Below are 21,116 nucleotides of genomic sequence, written 5' to 3' on the forward strand. Positions count from 1 at the left end.
GATGCTTGGGCAAATAAAAACCCCCACAAATTAATTTTCATTTTGAACAGAAAACATCGTTTACTTATATAGGCTCTCAGAAAAGTCACTACCAAAGAATATAATTTGTTGAGTATTATTTTTTTGAACATTTGTTCAGAATGATGGGCAGACGATGCAAATCCCTACCCATCCTATCAACCTGGCTATCTTAACAAGCAGAACAAGTTCCAGTCTATACTACCACAAGGAAAAGTGCTATATGCTTTGAGGTCTTGGATAACTGCCCAGGTAACTACACAATGCCTCTCACAGAACAGCCAAGAACTCAGCTGAAGGAATCGGAGATCTGCTTCAAGTCTTTTACACATCCAAGCATGCCAGACCTTCAGAGCTGAAGGTCTTAAAATGCATCACACACAGCTCATAGCTTCTGAGGAGGGACAGCATTTCAGTGAGACATAGTAGCAGTAAGAAATCAGAAGATTCCTTAATGAAAAGATGGCACTGATTTGCCAGCTAAAAAGCTTTCACTACTATAGGCCAGGAAAAAGAATATTACACCACTATGCACAGCACTGTTATTGTTAAACTTTCTCATATTAGCACTTGGATGCACCAAGGCATGGCCTCGTTATGGGGTGACTGATGTGCTATACAGGTAAATGAGGTCATGGGCACACAATATTTGTGGTCTAAAATCCCAGGCTGGCCAGTGCTTGTCTGCCCACATTCTGTGTAGTTTCAAATACTTGAGTGACTTCTTTTTTCCTTTCAGCGTCAAGGCCTAAGAAAATGAGCGGGGTGAGGGGTGATTGCAGCAGTCAAACACATAATGGCATGCTTGCACACTGCAATTTTACTGGTTTAAGGAGTTAAGAAGTTCCTTGACTGACTTGCCACAGGGTGTTATTTGTTTTTCTGGAGGTGCTGCATCAACAGCAGGTCTTGAGAAGGCATGACTTTGTTTCGCTCTTGCATAGGATGTTGTTTTGTGCTAACTCCAGAACATGCCATGGTTTCCATGAAAACAATTGTAAATCATTACTTACTGTTTATGACAAATACCTTACTAAGGAAAAATCCTACAACTGATTCCATGTGACCAAGCCCATCTACATTCCTAAGCTAAGGAACAGGTTTCAAAAGCATGAAAGTGATTTGACCAGGCATGTGGGACACACACCCATGGATTCTGCGACTTCTGTCACATTAATTACCTGTAGATTGCATGCAATTAGCATTTTGTAATTATTAAAAAAAAATGTTTAAAAATCTAAACTATGGGTAAAAGCACCCCACCAAATCCAAACGTTGAACAGGAGGCTATTTCACAGTCTCTGTGCATATCGGCAGGACTCACAGTATTGTATTCTCCTTCAATTATTTGGTTCCCATTTGTGGACTTGGCTATAACTTTCAATCTTCCAGGAGTTCCTTCCTCAATCTGCTCAACCTACAACAATTTGGGGGAGAAAAAAAAAAAAGAAAAAGGTTTAATTTAAAATAAAGTTATATAAATGTATCTTTGTTCCACCACATATCATTTAGTGTGTTTAACCATGACCTACACCAAACTATTTATTCTTAAGATATTTTCACCTTTCTCTAGATTTGTGATTACTACTTGCACATTTAAACATTTATGCATTTATTCTTGTGACCAACACAGTAAGACCTCATTTCTATTTATGAAAGTTGATTGACAGCTAAATTCTTGTGTCTAAGCCCACCACATGAACTGCTGTCATCAACTGGGGACAGAGGGAATGAGGAGGAAGGGAACTCTTGCAAGGCCTGGAAACACCATCAGACATTTTCTCTAGAAAAGGACCATCATGCTTCCAGCCATGGAAAGCCACTGTCACTGCCCAGCCCTTAGCAGCACAGGCCTCTGCCCTGTTTCAATGACAGTCTGACAAATAAAGCTGCCATGGTCTTGCAGGAGAGGGCAGCAGCTGTCTCTAAATGGCTGAAAATACCATCAGCTTAAGAAAAAGCATATTCAGAGTTCCCCAGAGTCAGCTGAAATAAATATTCCTAGTTTTAGCTACAGATCCAGCTGCACAAGTAATGCAGTAGCTTACCATCTATACTAGCAAATGGGGGGGGGGGGGGGGTGGGGAGCAGCAAAAGTGAATCTTTCAGCAATTGTGCTTTGTTCAAAGTAATAAAAAAGGAAGGTTTATTTACAGCAAAACCCAAAATACACCCCTTCCATACCCAACCTCCCCATATACCAGAAAACAGCAAGGCAGAAAGAGAAACACCACCTGCTTCTTTTTCCAAACACTCATTTTTCCTCTGATAAATAAATCAACTAAACAAGTGAATGGAATTTGAAGCTACATAGGTGGGTTAGTATTTGTCCTCATTAGTGTTCACTGGACTGTGAGGAATGGACTGGAGGCCCTCAGCTACTGCCCTTCTCTTTCCCTGCCAGGAAGCAGCAAGGTGCCTGGCTGCTTCCTATGGCTGGCTGTACACACAAGAGACATGGCAGTGTGCAATGCTGAACTTCATTCTGGGAAATTTCAGTGTTCACTCTACAGATGAAAAAGTATTTTTTAACAACTGTCCTAGTTCCTACTTCAGTATTTAGAGAGAAAGCAAAGTTTCTGACAAAGTTCTGTTTTCCTGTCCTTTACTTTTGTTTTAATTTAAAAACACCCCAAACCTTCTGTGCCATCCTACCAACTTTAAAGGATTGCTGTGTTAAACTGCTCCTGTTCAAAGGCAGCATTATTTATAATAACTCATCTTCTGCCTTCAAACTCCCCAATGAAGGGTCTTAATAAGCACATGCATAACTTCAAAAACAATGTTTGAAACAGATGAGAAGACCTGCTAAAAATGTATCCAGCAATTTAAGTTTAAGGATATTCTCAACTAGAAACAGGACTAAATATTTTATTCACACTGAAATCAAAGACATGTAGTGAAGGGACAGGGTAAAAACAAGTTATTCTGTGACTAGGGTGATGGACTGCTCTTCGCAGGGTGCATCTGGAGAAGCCCATCTGCCCTGTAGTTGAATTAATTTGTTTGTAAAAACAGCTTCCTTCCTTCTCATTCCCCATTAGACCCTACAAAAAGCTATGTCTGAAAGAAAAACTACATGAGCATCCCTGATTTCCATACAATGTGGGATTTCTGCAATGCAGATGTTCCCTGAAACATCCACTTTGACTTCTGACAGCAAATCTGTGAGCAAGGGTCAGACCCACGGTGTGGTATCAGGCAAGAGCACTTTTTAAGCTACTCTTGATATTGCTAAGGGTGAAAATGAAGACTCTTCACTTGTTTTAGTGCTTTAATCCCCAAAGTGTTAAACCAGGCAACATGCTGGCTTAGTGCCCGAGTGAAAACTGCTTAATACATTATTTCCCATTCCATACTAATCAAGCACTAATTATTGTGAAAAAACTTTGAAAAAAATACTGCTAGTAAGGCAATTTTACTTTAGAAAAGCTCCAGAGCTTATCTAATCTACTTTTCAACCTGAATTTGCCTACACACCTACATAACTAGCTGTGCAAGTACTCTTACTGAATTAAAAGAAAATAGAGCAAGTATTTAAGGCTGCTGCCAAGTAAAGGACAAACAAACGCTTTTACAGCCCATTCACTTTTCTGGATTGTCTACTAGTTCTGACTACATAAGCAGAATTTGCTGGCTGAGAATTTGAGAACTGGCAACGAAAAATGTAACTACTGTAACTATTCATGATCCACTGACCATGATTTTACAGGAAATTACGCATTTGCTTAATTATGAGCTTGCAAGAAGTATCACAGTTTTCAGGCAAATTGCTGAAATTGAATATATTCAACATTTGCAGCACTAACCTATCTTATGCTGATAAAAAATCCTGGAATCTCACAAAATTTTAATACTGAGACTAAATTGTACCTTTCAGTTGCATCAGATTCATGGACTTACTCAGTTTAAAACAAAAATTAACTCATGCTACACCGCAGCAAATCTTGTATTGCAAATTCAGTTTTTATATTTGTTAAAATAATTTACATCCTAAAACACAGTGACAGGTAGACTGCAACCAGCTGTACTCATATATCACTTTGAGCCTACCTTGATGGGCACAAACTCCCTAATAAAGTTGATTCCATGTTCTTCCATATGTTTGCCAATTTTGTTTGCCATATCCTGGTCAAATCCTCTTAAGAGAATGGATCTCACCATTACAGTGACGTCTAATCCGAGACCTGCAAGAAATCCTGCACATTCCAAGGCAACATAGGAAGCTCCAACCACCAGGGTTTTCCCTGGACAGTAAGGCAGAGAGAAAAGATCATCACTGGTAAAAAAGAAAAGGGGGATAAAAACAAAAGAAAGTTAGAAACAGTCAGAAGAATGTATTGTCTTTTATATTTATCTAATTTCTTCTCTAAGAATAGGACTTGATTCATCCTGCTCACTAAAAATCCCAAACAACTAATTTTTCTGGAAGTGCAGCTGGAATAAAAGATCAATACATGATAGATTACAAAGTTCTAATTACAAGTACGTAGAAAAAAGGAGGATCAAAATTCTAAATCACCATAAAAAACCTGAGTTGTTGTTTACATAAACTTCTGACAATTTGTTAAAATAATGTAGGTTGTGGGTTTTTTTTCCTGAATCTCGCTTGCAATATTTTGCTGCAAATTTTAGCTCCTGAGATCTAAAAGGAAGAGGAAGCAGTTGAGCTTTAAGATAAAAATACCATCTTCACTTCCTTGAAGTCCTATTGCTAAAGCATTATACACTGTGCCAACTATACACAGATGATAAAACAAATGAATGCAAATCACAGTAGCAGGAAGAGAGAGAAGTACGTAATTGTGGAAAACATGTTTATTTAACATGCTTGGGTTTTATTTCCTTCAAGTGCTTCATCAAGCCACATCAGTTCTGCCACACTTTGGACCTCAACTATAACACCAAGGCTTCTTAAGGAAGCCAGGACTCATGGAGACATCACACTTGCTCAGTGGAGTGTCTCTTTCCCAGCCAACAACTACAAAAGCTAGAGACATGCTCTCTGCAAACACTGTGGTGGCATAAAATGGGATTTTGTGATTAAAGGCTACATCATAGTTCCTCTCCCCCAGGGAATCCACGGAGGATGACACAGCCAGCCTCAATCTGATAGTCTTTAACACCAGCATTCCTCATTCTTCCACCTTAGCACTATTTTAAAGTGTCATTTTACAGGCTGTATTATCTGTTACCTTTAATTTCATTACTGCTTATTAAAAGGGAAACATACACCACGGTGTTTGGTTTCACAGGGATTATGCCAGCTATTCATTTCATTGCTGCAGGTTTGAAAGCCTGCATTTCTAACCTGGGTTTCTGCATTCCCTAACTTCAAAGCTATTCTGATAGGAAAACATCATTCACCTGCATATTGTTGTTCAAAATTGTGCTAGAGTTGTTTGGTCTTATCAATACACCAGACATTTGAAATCAGTTTTCCCAAAAGTTGCATAGACTTCACTAGTAGCTGGAAAAAAATTGGTTGGAGTCTCAAGACTGCCCCAACACACAAATATAACTTCTACCAGCTTCACAACATCAGCCATTTTGCAACTCCCACTTTGCCTGAGGTTTGCCACTTTTACATGAGGTTTCTTCAAACCAGACTGCTCTTCAGTACTGAAAAAACTTCAGTACTTGAACTGAAAGATCCTAAGGAGTAGAGGAGAAGTGGGTGTACTGGTAACTGGGGCAGAACTGATATGGACACGCACAGGATTTATGGTATTCTCTGTTACTGCTGCAATCAGTCAGACAGAACCAGCCTAGCCAGCAACCCACAGTCCTGTGGTGTCTAGTAGACACCAATGTTTTCGACACCTTAAAAACCTGGCTGTAGCTATTCTCTTCCACTTACTTTCCACTAATAAAAAGTTACAGAGTAAAGAAAACCAGGAACCAAGCAGCCCTGCTCATGCTTCACCACTTTCTCTTACAGTGAAGCATTCACACATGGCAAATGACTTCATATTCCTCCCTGCTTTTACCTGCTAATGCAGTACTCCTTGTCTCCAGGTATACCCAGGTAGCGTGGGCGTTCACCAGTGGCAATGAGAAATTTCTCAGCTGTGTACTGCTTCTCAACTCCTCTTTTATTTGTTGCCTGTGGACAAAGTGTTAGTCCAAAGTGAGTATTTCACAGTCCTGCTGTCAATGATTCTGTCTGAAAAGCACCTCTATTCAGAAAGTAGCACAGGAAAGCCCAGTAAACATGGCTAGGGAGAGTACCTTAACCGTGTGAGGCCCCACAAATTCTCCGTATGCATTCTCATACGTGACTTTCTTCTCTCTCAGTGCAACCCGATAGCCCCAGTTCAGTGAACCAATGTAATTCTGAACAGATTCTGTCATAGTCATCCAGTTGTGTTTGACTGTTAGAAACAAAAGAGAAAGGCTCATCTTTCAGTCTGTAAGTTGTTCTTTTTTCATAGCCAACCTTCTATACTCGGACAGATTTTATTCATGACCCAGCCACCTCTGTCATTCCTTTTTATTCCAGTGCAACTCTACTGAAATCCAAAGAATTACCTCAGTGTAGAGAACATGAGAAGTCACAGTGGAACAGGTACAGCTTAAAACACGTCCTGGTTTCAGCAGGGACAGAGTTCATTTTCTTACTAGCAACTGGTACAGTGTTGTGTTTCAAATTTAGGATTGGAATAATGTTGATAACACACTTGTATTTCAGTTGTTGCCAGGCAGTCAAGGACTTTTCAGCTTGTCATACTGGTCTGCCAACAAGGGGATGCCCAAGAAGTGGGGAGGGCACATGGCCAGGACAGCTGACCCAAACTGGCCCAAGGGATATTCCATACCATACCATATCATAGTCCATCTATAACTAGAGGGTGAACTGGGAGGTGGGGCAGCTTGGGAATTTACTGAACATTGACTTTGGGCAGTGATAAACACTGCTGGTCGCCACTTGTTTTGTATATTCTTTTTATTATTATAATTATGACCTTCCTTTTCTGTCCTATCAAACTGTTTTTATCTCAACCCATGATTGCTTGGTTTTGGTTATTTTTCTTTTTTCATTTTCAATTGGGGAATGAGCAAATGGTTGTGTGGTTGTTTTAGCTGCCTACCTGGTTAAACCACAACAACATGGAAAATTTAGGCTTACTGCATTATTATTAATATTCTACTGACACATACTGTGAGCAGGTGACACTGCTCAACAAACAAGGACTACGAATCTGAGAGGTCCCTTTGCATATTCCCCATTACAGGATTACACCCTGAATAAAACCCAAACCTGTATTAGCTCTGATGCACATGGTTAAAGTGAAACTCATATTATGTAGCAGTGACAGTGACTGAGGGAAAGAAACCCTTGCCTGCAATTATGAGGAAGCTTTTTCCAGGGGACATTCTCAGGTACCCCCTTAGATGGTGTGTTACATTCAGAAATGGAGTAGTACCTTATTGTTCTTACTCACCCAGCAATCTTATCTAATACTAACATGATCAGAGGTTATTAATAAACAGATCAAATGCTGCAAGGCAATAAGCCCCATACCTTTAGACTTGAAAGCACTTAAGTTTATGTGTAATCTCTCTGAAGCTGCCTCACACTGTTAAAGTGAGCACATGCTTAGCTGCAACAAGCACTTAATTGTGAGAAGAACCTCTGGATTTTCAGCACAAATGACAAAACCACAAAAAAACATCTTCTCCTCCTTTACCTTCTTCTGTGAACTGCCATCCAAATTTGCGTGAATCTTGCAAGGCTTGTCCCAGTAAAGCTGCCTGGTGCATCAATTTTTTAGGTATACAGCCCACATTTACACATGTTCCTCCAAGACCTGAGAGAAAGGAACAGAATGTGCTTTTCACATCAACGTGGCTGATCTCAAAAGGAGAATCAGAGGCTTTGAGTACAGCTCCTTCATAAAAGGGTTGTAATGAGGAGAAACTTACCCCATGAGTTTCCCAGAGGCGTAGGTGTGACAAAGTCCAGCACCATCACTTTCTTTTCATATTTGGCAGCTTCCTGCAAAACAAATTAAGACAGACATGTATCTAAATATTAGAGGTTAAATTTGGTGTAGTTGATAACATCATGCCTTGCTGAAAAGCTTTGTGACTTTTAATTAAGTAATAATGAATGATATGCAAGGGAGCAGCCAGACAGTCATTAATCTTCTGTATTAATCTGTGCACTCAGTCAGAAAAAAAAAGATGAAAGGAAAAAAAAAAAAGCATTCATTCTGCTACACAACAGCATGGCACCAGTTGATACACAGAAGACTGTGGGAGTCAAAGCTCTTCTTCTCCAATCCATCCTGTCACCTTGTTCATACTATTTCACAACACGCCATTTGCTTTTAACATATTCAACCAACGCTTCATTAATCCAGTTTTCCCTTCAAAGATTTCTCAAACATTTGTTTGAAACTACACCATATAATGATATAAGCAATCACATGACCAAGTATTCCAACAACGCTTAGTCAATCTTTTTCCTTGTAGTAGAAGGGAAGACTCAATTTTGAGTACAATCTGTAATTGTAAGGATCAGGTCAAGCTAGTCAACCTGCAGCAACTTGACTTTACTGTCAGGATGTGCAGATGTCATTTGGACTAGAAAATTGATGGTTTATTTCATGGCATTTTCCCTGAAAAGTTCCATTAGCAAACCTAGAATTAGCATGTGTAACTGACAGAGAATTGGAATTTCTGTACCGATTCTGTTGACTTCTTTGTGCTTTTTAAGAAAAATACAAAAATCAACAGTGACACCTGGTACCAGAGAAAACCACTTACATAAGCACTACATAGCTGAGAACAAACAATGACAAATACACGAGATGTAGCAAAATAACTTTTATACTTGGAGTAGCCACAACTGTGCTACACCACATGATGAGTTCTTAGCTACGTAAGCAATAACAACTGTAGGTAGGATATTACCCTAAGGCCTTGGGTTTGGTTTGGGAGGTGCTGGATAGCCTTCAGCATTATGTTACCAGTAATACTTGTTAATCCAAATAGTTGTCAATCAGAATTTCAATTTTAAATGTGTATTCATGTGAAATATAAATCATCTTTCACACAGCACAGGCTGTAGACGCCTTTGGAAAATATGTACTGGATTTCTGCTTCTGATGGAGAACAAGGCTGGCCAAGAAGCTAATGCATGGAATCCCAAGTTACACTCAGCTATACGCTCCCATAATACTGTGCAGCATTGCATCATTACCTCAGTAGAGATCACAAACAGATATAACCACTCCTGCAGAGTGATATGCCCACAGTAACAAAACCTGCCCCGTAGGCCTTCAAAACTTGCTGGGTTCAGTGCACTGCTCCATGAAGACAACAAAGGCACTTCAGGCTGGAGCTGCTCTGTGTGAACTGGCACTTTGGCTGGGTTGCACAGAGTCAGCTTAGCAGCATTGGCACTCACTGTGGAGATGTGCATCCAAAAAAACCACCTCTGAGCACAATGTAGAGAGGAAAAGAAAGATGTGCTCACAAAGCTGCATGTGTCACAGTGAAAAGAGCACACCTAATCCATCTAGTTAGTGCTGTGAACCTGAGCGCAGGTACCTGGAACTTGGTGTGAGAGCTGTGTAGTTGTTTGGGGTTTTTTTTTTTTCCTTTTATTTAGCTTTTTAGAGCACTTTGTTAATTGACTTAAAAATTGTGAATAATCTAAGTGTAAACCAGTTTCACTTCAACTTCATGACACTGATTTGAAATACAAACATTACTGATAGCGATGTTGACTTTATTGAGCTACCATCTTCTGCTCTAGTCTCCAATGCTTGAGAATACTAAGAAGTAATATACTTTCTGCACTGAGTTGATTGAGTAAACGAATTTACCTTCCTAGCTACACACCTTTTCAGTCCCAGAGCTGAAAAATGATGCAATAAACATCCCTGCTGTAGCTTCACAACCTAGCATAGGTGTACAAAGCAGAGCAGTCTCCTTAAGGAAAATTTCAGCAGATGGCTTTTTATTACTGAAAACTGTTTTTGCATTACTGCAAGCTCCCTTTTGCTACTCTCTCCTCTCCTAAAACATCCCCATCCTCTGAAGCATCTGTTTCTTTTTGCAAGTTCTCAGATTTTTATAGTTCCTATCTTCCATCCTGTGCCATGACAATAGTGCCCCACTGACACAGCAGCAGTACACTACTGAAACAGGTTATAGACACACAGCACACTGCAGTCCACCCCTCAGAACTGTACACATCCACTCTAACAGGAGTTGCTCTAAGGGACCAAGCTTTAGTGTGAACCCAATGCTACACTGAAAGTCTTCTCCTCATTTTCTTTCTTAATGACCTCCTTCATTGTTCAAGAAGCAAAAAAATGGCTCCAGTCTGGAGTAATAATCCAGCTCCAGGTCTTGAGCAACAAAACAGTTTTATCCCTAAGAATGCTCAGTTCACGTCTGAATAGTTAATTCCACCACAGTGAGAAGAGGTAATGTGTGCCTAATTACCCATGTGAAGGCAAGTTACTGACTTACATTAAATTTGGAAATATTTGGGAAAATGACTACTCTGAGAGCTGGTATATTCTGCTCCACTGTGAATTCCTTTAATTAATACTAGATACGCCACTAAAAGCAAAATTCTAATTAAAAAATATAAATTACTTGCTACAGGCAGAAACCATAGAGATGAAGGATTTTAACTCACACTTAAGTCCAGGCAAAATCTCCATTTATGCAACTATATAAGCCCACAAATCACAATATGGCCCCCATTTCACAGAATCCCAGAATCATTATGGTTGGAAAAGACCACCAAGATCATCTAGTGCAACCATCAAGAATTAAAACAGCACACCTAACTATTTATGAACAGATACTAGTTTCTGATAAAGCTAGAGGGCTCCTGATGTCACTTTTAAGTAGTTTTAAAAACTTTTTCAACTATGAGTTGAATTTTAATTCAACTACTAATAAACACTGGCCAGATACCTACAGATATCTACATATGGTTTTCCAACAGCATCACCTCTCATTAGTGGGGACCAAGCTTTAATTCTATTAAGAAGTATACCACGACGAGTTTCTGCTTTTCTTCTTCAGGAATTAGGAGAAGAACACTGTATGACTGGGGCTAACCTCAAAAGAAATTCCACTGATCAGGCAGAAGTGTGATGCCCCATCAGTGTTAAAGATCCCAATTGTTGAAGATGTCACCCACCTACTTACAAGGCACATATAAATCTGTATTTTCTCCCCCATACCTTGGCAGCTGCCAGACCACCCGAGCCTCCACCAATGACAATGAGATCATAGTCGTAGGAATGTGGTGCTGATGTATGCCCGTTCATTTCCATCAGTTTCTGAGGCTTGCCTTCCTTATGTGCCTAAACAGAGAAAACAAGAAGGGTGAGGGAACATTGGAACATTACCCACAGTGCTCAAAATTATTTTTCAGCAGCAAACACTGGGATAAGGGAACATAAGTACATCTGAATTTTCTGAGCTCTGCTGTTAATTAGCTTTTTTTAATTTCATCTTCTTAATCCACCCGTGAATAGCTCAATACTTATTAGATGCTGAACTGTGAATTTTCTTGTTTGCTGGAGCCCTGGATTTCCTTGCAGAGCTTAGTTTTCCACATCAACACAACTCCAGTGCTTCCTCATACTGCGTACTCCAGGATAAGATACATCCCTGCTGACACAGGCGTGCCATTAATTTATTTTATTCTTTTCATCTGCCCTGGACTTTCCTAATTAGTGTTTTTCCCCTCCTCCTGCATATATTACTAGGAAAATACAACAACCATATCTAACATTGTAATAATCTGCAATTACCAGCTTTACCGACTGAATGAACAGAACTGAATGAAGAAAACAACTTCTGAAAACTACATGTTTTGCCTGCATTTGCTATTACTTTGCTTTAGCATTATAACTAACTCTGGTATCAAATGCATCAAGTGTTTCACAAGAGATTTTTTTTTTTTAAATCAGGTAACTACTACCACAGAACAAGAACCCCTAAGCTCTAAAATGCATTTTGACAGCTATATGCCACAAATAATACTACACTGATTTCATATGTTCTTTTTAAAGTGAGCCTTTGTACTAGTTTTCAAAGTTCCAATTTATCAAGCTTTTAGACCTTCAAGCTTCTGGAGTTGCTGGCAAAATTCTCCATTCCTCAGGATCCGGAGAGAGTAAAAATCACATTCACTGGCTAGTGTGAATCAGTGAGCATCAACTAAATTAACGACAATACTTTTAAGACCAAAAATTGAATAAACAGACAAAACCATACTTAGTCCCTTTACAAATCTGCTCGCTTTTATTCAAGTGTTTCTATCTGCCTAACTAGGTGGGACTTGATTCGGTGCTATTGGAATAGTCACAGCAAATATAAGAGAAAAAAACCTCAAAGAAGTTTCCCTTCTCTTTTCATCTTAGTTTTGTTTTGCATTAATCAACCCTGCGTGCTCAACCCATTCTACTGTTGCCTTCCTCTGAGGTTAGCTTATTCCTTCTCTCCAAGTCTAACTGTGTCTACCCCAGAGACTGCTGCCAGTGCAGCCCTATCACTGACAAAAATCACCTATCCTTCCAGCAGCTTACACAGTGATGTCAGCAGAAATTCCAAATGTGCATCTGCCTGCACAAAGTTACATTCTAATAGTATTTCATGGCCCTGGGTAGCACATTACCAGCAGAAACAAAACCTAGAAAACACCTGTGGCTGCGGTGAAGACATTCCAAATTACCTCATCTTCCTTCCTCTTGTCCTCCTGCTCCATCACCCCAGTATGTGTCCCTACCACTCAAGCTACTTGGCACTCGGTTCTGTTTTTTCTAGCACGGCCATTGGCCGGGCTCAAACTTCCTACTGCAATCAGAGAAAGAGTGAAAAAGGAGTGTGTACTGTGTTGTGATACATTAGGGACATAAAAGTAGAGAAAAGGTGCCGTTCTTTCCCAAGACACATCTTGTTTGTGCAGTGGCAACGGGATGGCGTGAAGCTCAGGGCGACTAACTCCCATACAGACATCAGACCCAACTACCAAGAACCGTATGTTTATGATGTGTATAAAGAAACCACAGTACCTACTTATGAAAATTGCTTAGATCCCCACTTACATCACACTGCTTTTGTTTTTCCTTTAAGAAAAATGTTTTGTTTTCACACTTCAGCTTTTATTATTCCCTACTGTTTGGTTCATTTTTCATTAGTTCTCCATAATCATTCTTCATGGAAACGTATTAAAAGTTCAGATCCAAGAAGATTACAACCTTCCCCCCTGAAAACACATCCTAGAACCCCGCTTCAAAGCAGCCAGGATCTCAGCAAGCTCCACATCGTATTTACTGGGGCAACTTGTTCATGACCACGATCCCATCCTGAGAACAGATCTCCTCCATTCTTCTCCCACGAACTACAACTCTTAAAAGAAAGCCCACATCCTTTTGATTTTTCCATGTCGAACATGTTAAAGTCTACAATTCAGTTATCTCCCCCTACCTTTAAAGTTTTCTCATGATCTATTTGCTTGTCCTCTACGAAAGCAACCGGCTGTGAAGTTCCTGCCGCCACCTCGCACTGCCCGTCCTGTGGCTTCTCCACTCCCTCTGTGAAATAAAGAATAAAACAACATAGTGTCTGGGGAGACGTCCTTTATGAAGGCTGAGCTCTTCAAGGGAAATGGTCTGGAGGAGTGGCCTGGCAGCTTCATCGCTTCCTCATCAGCGGCATGCCTGTCTCAGGGGAGCGTTGCCTAAGGCGACTCGATGAGTCATTTGCAACGTTAGGATGACTTGCTATATTTTTTCTCTTTAGTAAAATCCCACATGAGATTTGGCTGGGATTTCAGTAAATTTTGCCGATCTGACAGTAAGCTTGGAACAAAGCAAGGAAATTAGATTTGTTGTGGCTAAGCCTGAAACTTCAGTCTTAAAGGAAAATGATGATTTTTACATAAGAAAGGCCCAGAAAGTGATTCTCTTATGCTGGTATACTGTCATTTTGTCCAGTCTTGTACTTCATAAGCCAAATTAAAAGTTTTTCTTTTTCTCCTGCAGATAGGTCCCTGGAAGCTTCTCTCACTTCAGTTTACTGTTATACCTGGTTTTGCCATGTTTCTGTCTTCCACCCTGCCTCAAATAATTTATGTCCTACGGTATTACTTACACTGTGAAATCTTCTAAATAAACATCTTCAATACCCTGGAAAATACCTGGTCATAACTGATTTTATATATATATATATATATGTATATATATATATATGTCTGAGATATGTGTATATATTCAATAAAAAACATTAAGCATTATTAGTGGCATAAAAACCTAACATCTCTGCACATGGCAATACTTTCACATGGCATGGAGAAAGAAAAAAGGAGGCAGTCTAATGCTTGATTGGAACCCATTATCGGCTCTGCCTTCCTTCACATAACTCTGAGTTAATTTCCAATAAATGGGTCAGTACACGCTTGGTTGTACTTAATCACCTACATATTTTGCACTACACAGCCAGCACTAATTTGCAAACTCTGACACGTGCACATACTTAGACAAACAGCCACACTGAATGCATATACATTCCTTAGGCACTCAGCCCTAAACCTGAAGAGCATATGCACACAGATGCAAAAATGCACTCATGGGAAACTGGTCTGTAATCCTGTCATCTCCGATTTCTTCTCTGAAACTTGGTGGTAACCTCACAAAGGTATTGGGAAGGGTACTCTGATGATGTTGGTAAAAAGGTTTAAAGATGAAACTCATTACTAATACTTGGCCTATTTAGCTTGGGGAAGAAAGGCAGGAATTTTCTCACACGTGAGAAAAGAAAAGCAAGAACAGTTTTGAATACATGTCTTGATCCTCACAAAGGAGATTTTTTCTCTTCTATACATTACTAAAGCTACAATCCTACGTCTACCTGAAGCAACTGAAGCCTTACATTTTACTCCTTATAACAAGTTTGAACAACCTCAGGAATGCTCACCTAAAACTGTATCTTCAATGAGATAGAAATCTAGTCGTTACACAGGCATTTATATAAACATCTCTAATTATTTTCAGGTAGGTCTGTGCTAGAGGTGCCTAGGTTTAGCAATAGCCCCAAAACACAAAGGCAACTGTAACCTCTGGCAGAGACTTGAAAGAGTCTGTATACTAGGCCTGCTGCTAGGGGCCTCTCCCTTGTTGGTTTGGGCAACCTGCCACATGCAGGATGACAAAGCAGAAAGTGCCCTGCACGTGGTGTGCTTGCTCTCTATAAAAATCCATCCATTAACGGCAATTACAATAACCCACAGTTCTGGTGAACTGATACCTTCCAGAAATCAATACCTTCTTGCTGAGAGAGACTGCTATGAAGAAACCGGACCACAGAGACTCTCTGGATAATCCTTTAGAGGTGTAATGGTGAGGACAACTCTCTGTGCTGGTAAGCATCAGCATTACTTCAGCAAACTTGTAGCAACTCACAGCACAAGCAGATCCAGTAAGGCTCTCCTCCTGGGCTACCACCTTCTCTGTTTTTAATTAGTCCCAATATAGAAGATGATGCCTATTGAGTGCTACCTCCCCTACAACCTGTAAAGTGCACCTTGACATAGGGTGAACCAATCTAACAAATCACTACTATCAAAAGGGGACAAGTCTACTCTCTTCCACCACAGTGGGGTTTTGGGTTTTTTTTTTCTTCTTTTTGCTGTCTGCTTAGTTGGCATCAGCTCTGGGAGCCAACAGACCCTTAGGTGAGCTAAATCAACTCACTAACCTAGGACAAAACTAACTCAGGAGAAAAACAGATGTAGGTAGTTTCCTACCAGCCTAACAAGCTCAGCCAGCCAAAGGAAGGATCCTGTGAGCAACACAGCCAGTACCAGGTGGACAGCATACCCATACAGACAAGCAGGGACAGAGAGGAGGCAGCAACATTTCTCTTGCTGGTAGTAGCAATACTGGCAGTTTTGCTCAGCAGTTTGTTAAACCAGCAAAGAGAAACATCCACCTTTCTAGCATTTGCCTGAATCTACTTCTTGAGAGGAGAGAGAAAAAAAAAAACATCACAGTGAAACAACTATTGTATTTTTAATCCATATCCTTCCTTATTGAAAGTGAGCTTCCTCACAAGCCAAAGTTCTCCCTGGTATGAAGGCCTCTGAACTTTTGACTCGTGGTTGCGTAACTTCTGACTGAAGTAAAAAAAAAAAACAAAAAAAAAAACCGAACAATTTGTTTGAAAAGACCTTGACCAGGCAGGAACACAATCAGCCCAAAGCCCAACAGTGTTCTGCTCCAGGATAAGAATCACCTTACTCTGCAAAAGCGTCCACCCACGAGACACCTAAGTAGGACATAGGGCCCCACGGAAAGCACCTGCTCTTCAACCACTCGCCATGAAGTCTGCAAGTGGTGCTTCAAGGCAAAGGTCTTCACTGATTTACCTCAGGTTTTCTTTAACACACAGGAGGACGTTATCAGTAAGAATGAACTTCATGTTTCTGGCAAACAATGTAATTAAAAAATAGTTGCACCTGCTCTAGTAATTCAGAAGATGCCTCTAATTTTGTAATTCTTATGAACAAGCATGTAACTTGCTTTCCAGCCAGGCATATGAGAAGCACAGGTTATTTCATACAATGATGAACATTTACCTTATGCTCAAAGTGAGCATTTTAGGTGGAGAAACTTTCAGCTTTTCCTTCTCCTAGACTTGCTCATTTCTGCCCTTTCACCACAGGTCACTACCTGCTCCATGCATAAACTCAAACAGTTGGAAGTGATGGTAACAGAGCCATTGGCTTACAAGGGAAAAACTCAAGCCTTTAAACTACACACCTCCAGCCTGAATCAAATCACAGATCCACACTGAGAGGCTGCTTTACAATCACCTGTGCTGGGAAAACTGTGACAAAATGGAAACCTGGAGCAGAATACAGGGAATGATGAAAACCTCTTCAACTGCCTTTGCCTCTCTGGGAATCACAACATACTTGCACTTCCCTGTGGGCCAGGATCAGTGAGTGAAAATTCAAAAATAACACTTAGAAGCTCTACTTCAGTCTAAGTTAAACTGTCAACCTACTTCACACTTTTTTTACTGTGACACACACTGTAGCCTTATGGCTAATCAAGAGAAGCAACGGAGTTGGCTACCGTAGAAGATGTGTCAGGGCTTGCTTAGATAAGGGCTGTCTGTGCTGTGCTCTAGTGATCCTGGCAAAGAACCAGTGGTACCTCAGACAGGATAAACCAGCACAGCCCTGTGGCTATCCTCTTTCTTTCCAAGGGCTTATTCAACTGCTTGGCTGCCCTGTCAGAGGAAGTATAAAGACAGCTTAGAGGTATATTTGCCTCCTCACCTGGCCTCAGCCAAAGTCTGAACCTCTAACAAGTCAGTAACGTTAAGATAGGCCAACTCAACATTACTTACACATGCAGAATTCAGTGCTCACTGATGACTACTGTTAATTGAGAGCGAACCATTGATGTTGCATGAATGCTGCTTCTGAAGGCTGGTATGTGTGAGCCTTCAATCCCGCTGTCTACACACAGGATCAAGATATATGTTATACCCAGTTAGCAGTTCCTCTAGCCTTCTCTCTGAAATTACCTACTCATCTTCACCTATGTGTAAAGCACCACATATGATCACTGCACAGAAATTATACAGCCGGAGTAAAACTTTTTATCTACCCTCCGACGTGTCAATTATTAATAAAACAAAACCCAGAAGGTGGAAAACCCTACCTCAGAGCATCTTTGCACCTACATATGTAAGCAAAAGCTTGCAATAGTTGTATACACTCCATATGGTCCACAATTCTAGCCTGCAAGGAAAAGTTCCATGGCAAATGCAACAAACAAAACCACCTCACCTATACCACCAAAATATGCATCTTTCCCAAGGTTAAAGGCTGTTTTTTCCTACAGAATCTCGCTATCTGCATATGGAAGCACCGAGCAAGGAGAAGTTACGAAAGACTGAGCTATATGCACTCTGTCCTTAAGAATGATTGCTTATCTGTTTGGTGCAGTTCAGTTGAAAAAGAACTTAAGAGCTTTAGAATTGCTCCTTCACCTGCAGAGTGCACAAACATTAACAGAAGAGACTGAACAGTGAAATGACTTTCACCTTTTTCTCCCCAGATGACAGGTCTGTTGAATTGCCTACCCATACATGCCGTCTCCATGTAGCCCAATGAAAGCACCATATGCATATTCCCAAAAAATAGCCTTGAAGCTCCTCTCATTCTGCCAGGAACTTGCCTGACGTATTGCTGCAGTGTCCACAAGGTGTATCAAGGGTTTGAAATCACTGTGACTGGAAGCACGCCATCAGAAAGTAGATGCACAGGTTTTCTTGGCTTTATGCTCTATGTCTGACCAAGAAGTCCTTAAAACCATTGGTAGGAGTTACTTCATTAAGTTATCACATTTTTCACAGCAATCCCTGACTGCTGATAGAAATGAGAGCAGACCCAAACCAGCCCTAACTTCACTAAGAGACTGGTTGTCTAACCTGATGTCCTTCTTTACACTTATGGCCCCAAGCCTACCAAACCCATGAACAAACACGATTCACTGGCTGTGATGCTCACGAGATCCTTCCCTGAGTTATTTCATACAAAGTTTGATTCTGACTCATTCTCAAATTCAAAAACCATCAAGTTTCAAGACTGAAAAGAGCGAAGTGCATTTTTCATAAGAAATCTGAAGTTTTACAAACCATTTTATCACATTTATTCAGTATCTCTGCAGAGTGCTTTAGTTTTCATTGTATTCTCATTAATCCCCTTTACATACTAAGAGCTTAAGACTTCTTCCATTGAAATAAAGCATAGCGTTGTTAGGATAAACATCAAGATACAAGGTAAAATAACTTCACTTTGCAGTTCACTGAAACAGGGTACACAAAAACAGAACTGGGTGGCTAGACTTTGGCACAGACTTCTGTTAGTAGAATCCTGGACTGCAGTTACTCCAAAACACCTCTCTTCTTCATAAAAACACAAATTCTTTTTTACAACAACTATCTGAGTATAAAAGACGTTTCAAGGCATTTTCACAAGTGGCAATATATGTAGATACAATTTTTTTTCTGGGAACTTTTCAACCTAGGTATTAAGTTTGAGCCAGCAGTGTGCCCTGGTGGCTAAGAGAGTCAATGGGATCCTGGGGTGCATCAAGAGGAGTGTGGCCAGCAAGTCGAAGGAGGTGATCCTCCCCCTCTACTCTGCCCTGGTCAGGCCCCACCTGGAGTATTGTGTCCAGTTCTGGGCTCCCTGGTATAAAAAAGACAGGGATCTCCTGGAGAGAGTCCAGAGAAGGGCTACGAAGATGATTAAGGGCCTGGAGCATCTCCCCTATGAGCAAAGGCTGAGTAAGTTGGGACTGTTCAGCCTAGAGAAGACTAAGGGGGGACCTTATTAATGTTTAGAAGTATCTTAAGTATGAGCTGCAGGGGGAAATGGCCGGCCCCTTGTCAGTGGTCTGTGGGGACAGGACAAGGGGCAATGGCTGCAAGTTGCAGCACAGGAAGTTCCGCACCAACATGTGGAAGAACTTTTCACAGTGAGGGTGACAGAGCCCTGGGACAGGCTGCCCAGGGAGGTGGTGGAGTCTCCATCTCTGGAGATATTCAAGACCCCTCTGGACACCTACCTGTGTGATCTGTCCTAGGGAACTTTCTTTGGCAGGGAGGTTGGACCCAATGATCTCTCGAGGTTCCTTCCAACCCCCGTGATTCTATGATTCTTTAAGCCAGAGGAGGAAAACCTGATCATTCTCAGCAGATGAAATGCAGTTAACATAGGAAAGAGGCAGAAAATGCCAGAAGGCTTCACAGTACTGTTTTCTCAAAGGATAATAAAAATCTATTGAGAATTTTTAATCTAACCTCTTCATAGCCAGGCAGAAATTACAAAACAAGAAACACTGATGGAAGAATGCCAGATCAAATGAAAGACAAACTTTCAAGTGACATCTGAGGGCATGATTCAAAGGTCTCTATACCCACATGGAAAAGTTCCCACCCAAACAAAGGCTGTAAGTGACAAAATTCACCTCTTTCAGTTCCAATTTTCAAATGAATGCCTGGGGACTGACTCAACAACATCTTCCAATCTGCTTTTCACTCAAGCACTGTGTTTTGAGGGATGAAATCCACCACCTTCGCATCCAAGAAGGATAAGAAAATTTGCTAATGTAAGGCAAGAAACTCAGTGTTAAAATACCTCCTTCTCAGCCTCTACACAACCAGACACTCAAGCTCATAAACTGTCACAGCCTGGCAGCCTCCAAAAGGGGTTCTGAAATTGGCCCCAGATCCTAATTCCCAGCACAACAAATAATGCCAGTCATTTCGTTTCCTCTTGCTTGTCTGAAGATCCACACAGCTACCACAGAAGTCCAACCATGATAGGACCGAGTTCACCGATTTCAACAGAGAAGTTGTTGCTTGTTATGAGAAGTCCTACAAGATATGTTTCTGCCATAGTAATTATGGAGCTTGAAACCACACTCCAAAAAGATCCCGGCTTTCCCACAGACTTCCCTAGCAGTGCTGGCACCACCAAAGGCCGCAGCGCTCTCAGACTATTGATAGTTGCCCTACAAAGTCTTCAGCCTTTACTGTTTTCTTACGTAATCGTTTACAGTAAATCATACAGGAATTAGCCAGGTTGCTCCAATTAGTGCTAACAGGGATGTTTTCTGTGAGCATAACATCACATGCTGACCTCAAATATTTCTAGATCATCTCCAAAAACAACTATTGGCTTAAATGGAACAAGCTGCATACGTTAAACAGAGGCGAACTTCAGATTCTCTCTTCCACAGCAAAAAGGCAGGCAATGCTCAATAAATTGACAACCTCTACCTTACATTTTATTTCATTGTGAACTAAATTAACTGGGTTATGACAGTCTTAACTGAGCCACAGTGAACGGTGCCAACTGTCCTGGGAGTAAACCAGCCTGTTCTTGTAGGTTATGAGAAACTTAATAGAAACCTTCTCTGCCTCTGGAATTGCAGTAAAAGCTGAAACATCTCCTATAAAGATTTATGTGCAATCTTTATGGAAAACATCATCTTACAATACAATTTTAACATGGATATTTGTTTATTCCCTTC

At 40.6% G+C, this 21,116-nt stretch overlaps 1 protein-coding gene across 1 annotated transcript in view; it reads right to left on the reverse strand.

Moving 5' to 3' along the window:
• The window catches only part of TXNRD1 (thioredoxin reductase 1), a 48,412-nt gene that overhangs the window by 13,199 nt on the left and 14,097 nt on the right, over nucleotides 1–21,116 (reverse strand). The window contains exons 2-9 of the mRNA XM_084262707.1: nucleotides 13,489–13,595; nucleotides 11,235–11,357; nucleotides 7,945–8,017; nucleotides 7,710–7,829; nucleotides 6,250–6,392; nucleotides 6,009–6,124; nucleotides 4,072–4,297; nucleotides 1,343–1,435 (exon numbers count right to left, since the gene is read on the reverse strand). Coding sequence (XP_084118833.1) covers nucleotides 1,343–1,435; nucleotides 4,072–4,297; nucleotides 6,009–6,124; nucleotides 6,250–6,392; nucleotides 7,710–7,829; nucleotides 7,945–8,017; nucleotides 11,235–11,327 — 864 coding nt within the window. The 5' untranslated portion in view covers nucleotides 11,328–11,357; nucleotides 13,489–13,595. The remainder of the gene's footprint in view (nucleotides 1–1,342; nucleotides 1,436–4,071; nucleotides 4,298–6,008; nucleotides 6,125–6,249; nucleotides 6,393–7,709; nucleotides 7,830–7,944; nucleotides 8,018–11,234; nucleotides 11,358–13,488; nucleotides 13,596–21,116) is intronic.

This window comes from Gallinula chloropus, assembly GCF_964237585.1.
Source record: "Gallinula chloropus genome assembly, chromosome: 1".
NCBI classification, from domain to species: Eukaryota; Metazoa; Chordata; class Aves; order Gruiformes; family Rallidae; genus Gallinula; species Gallinula chloropus.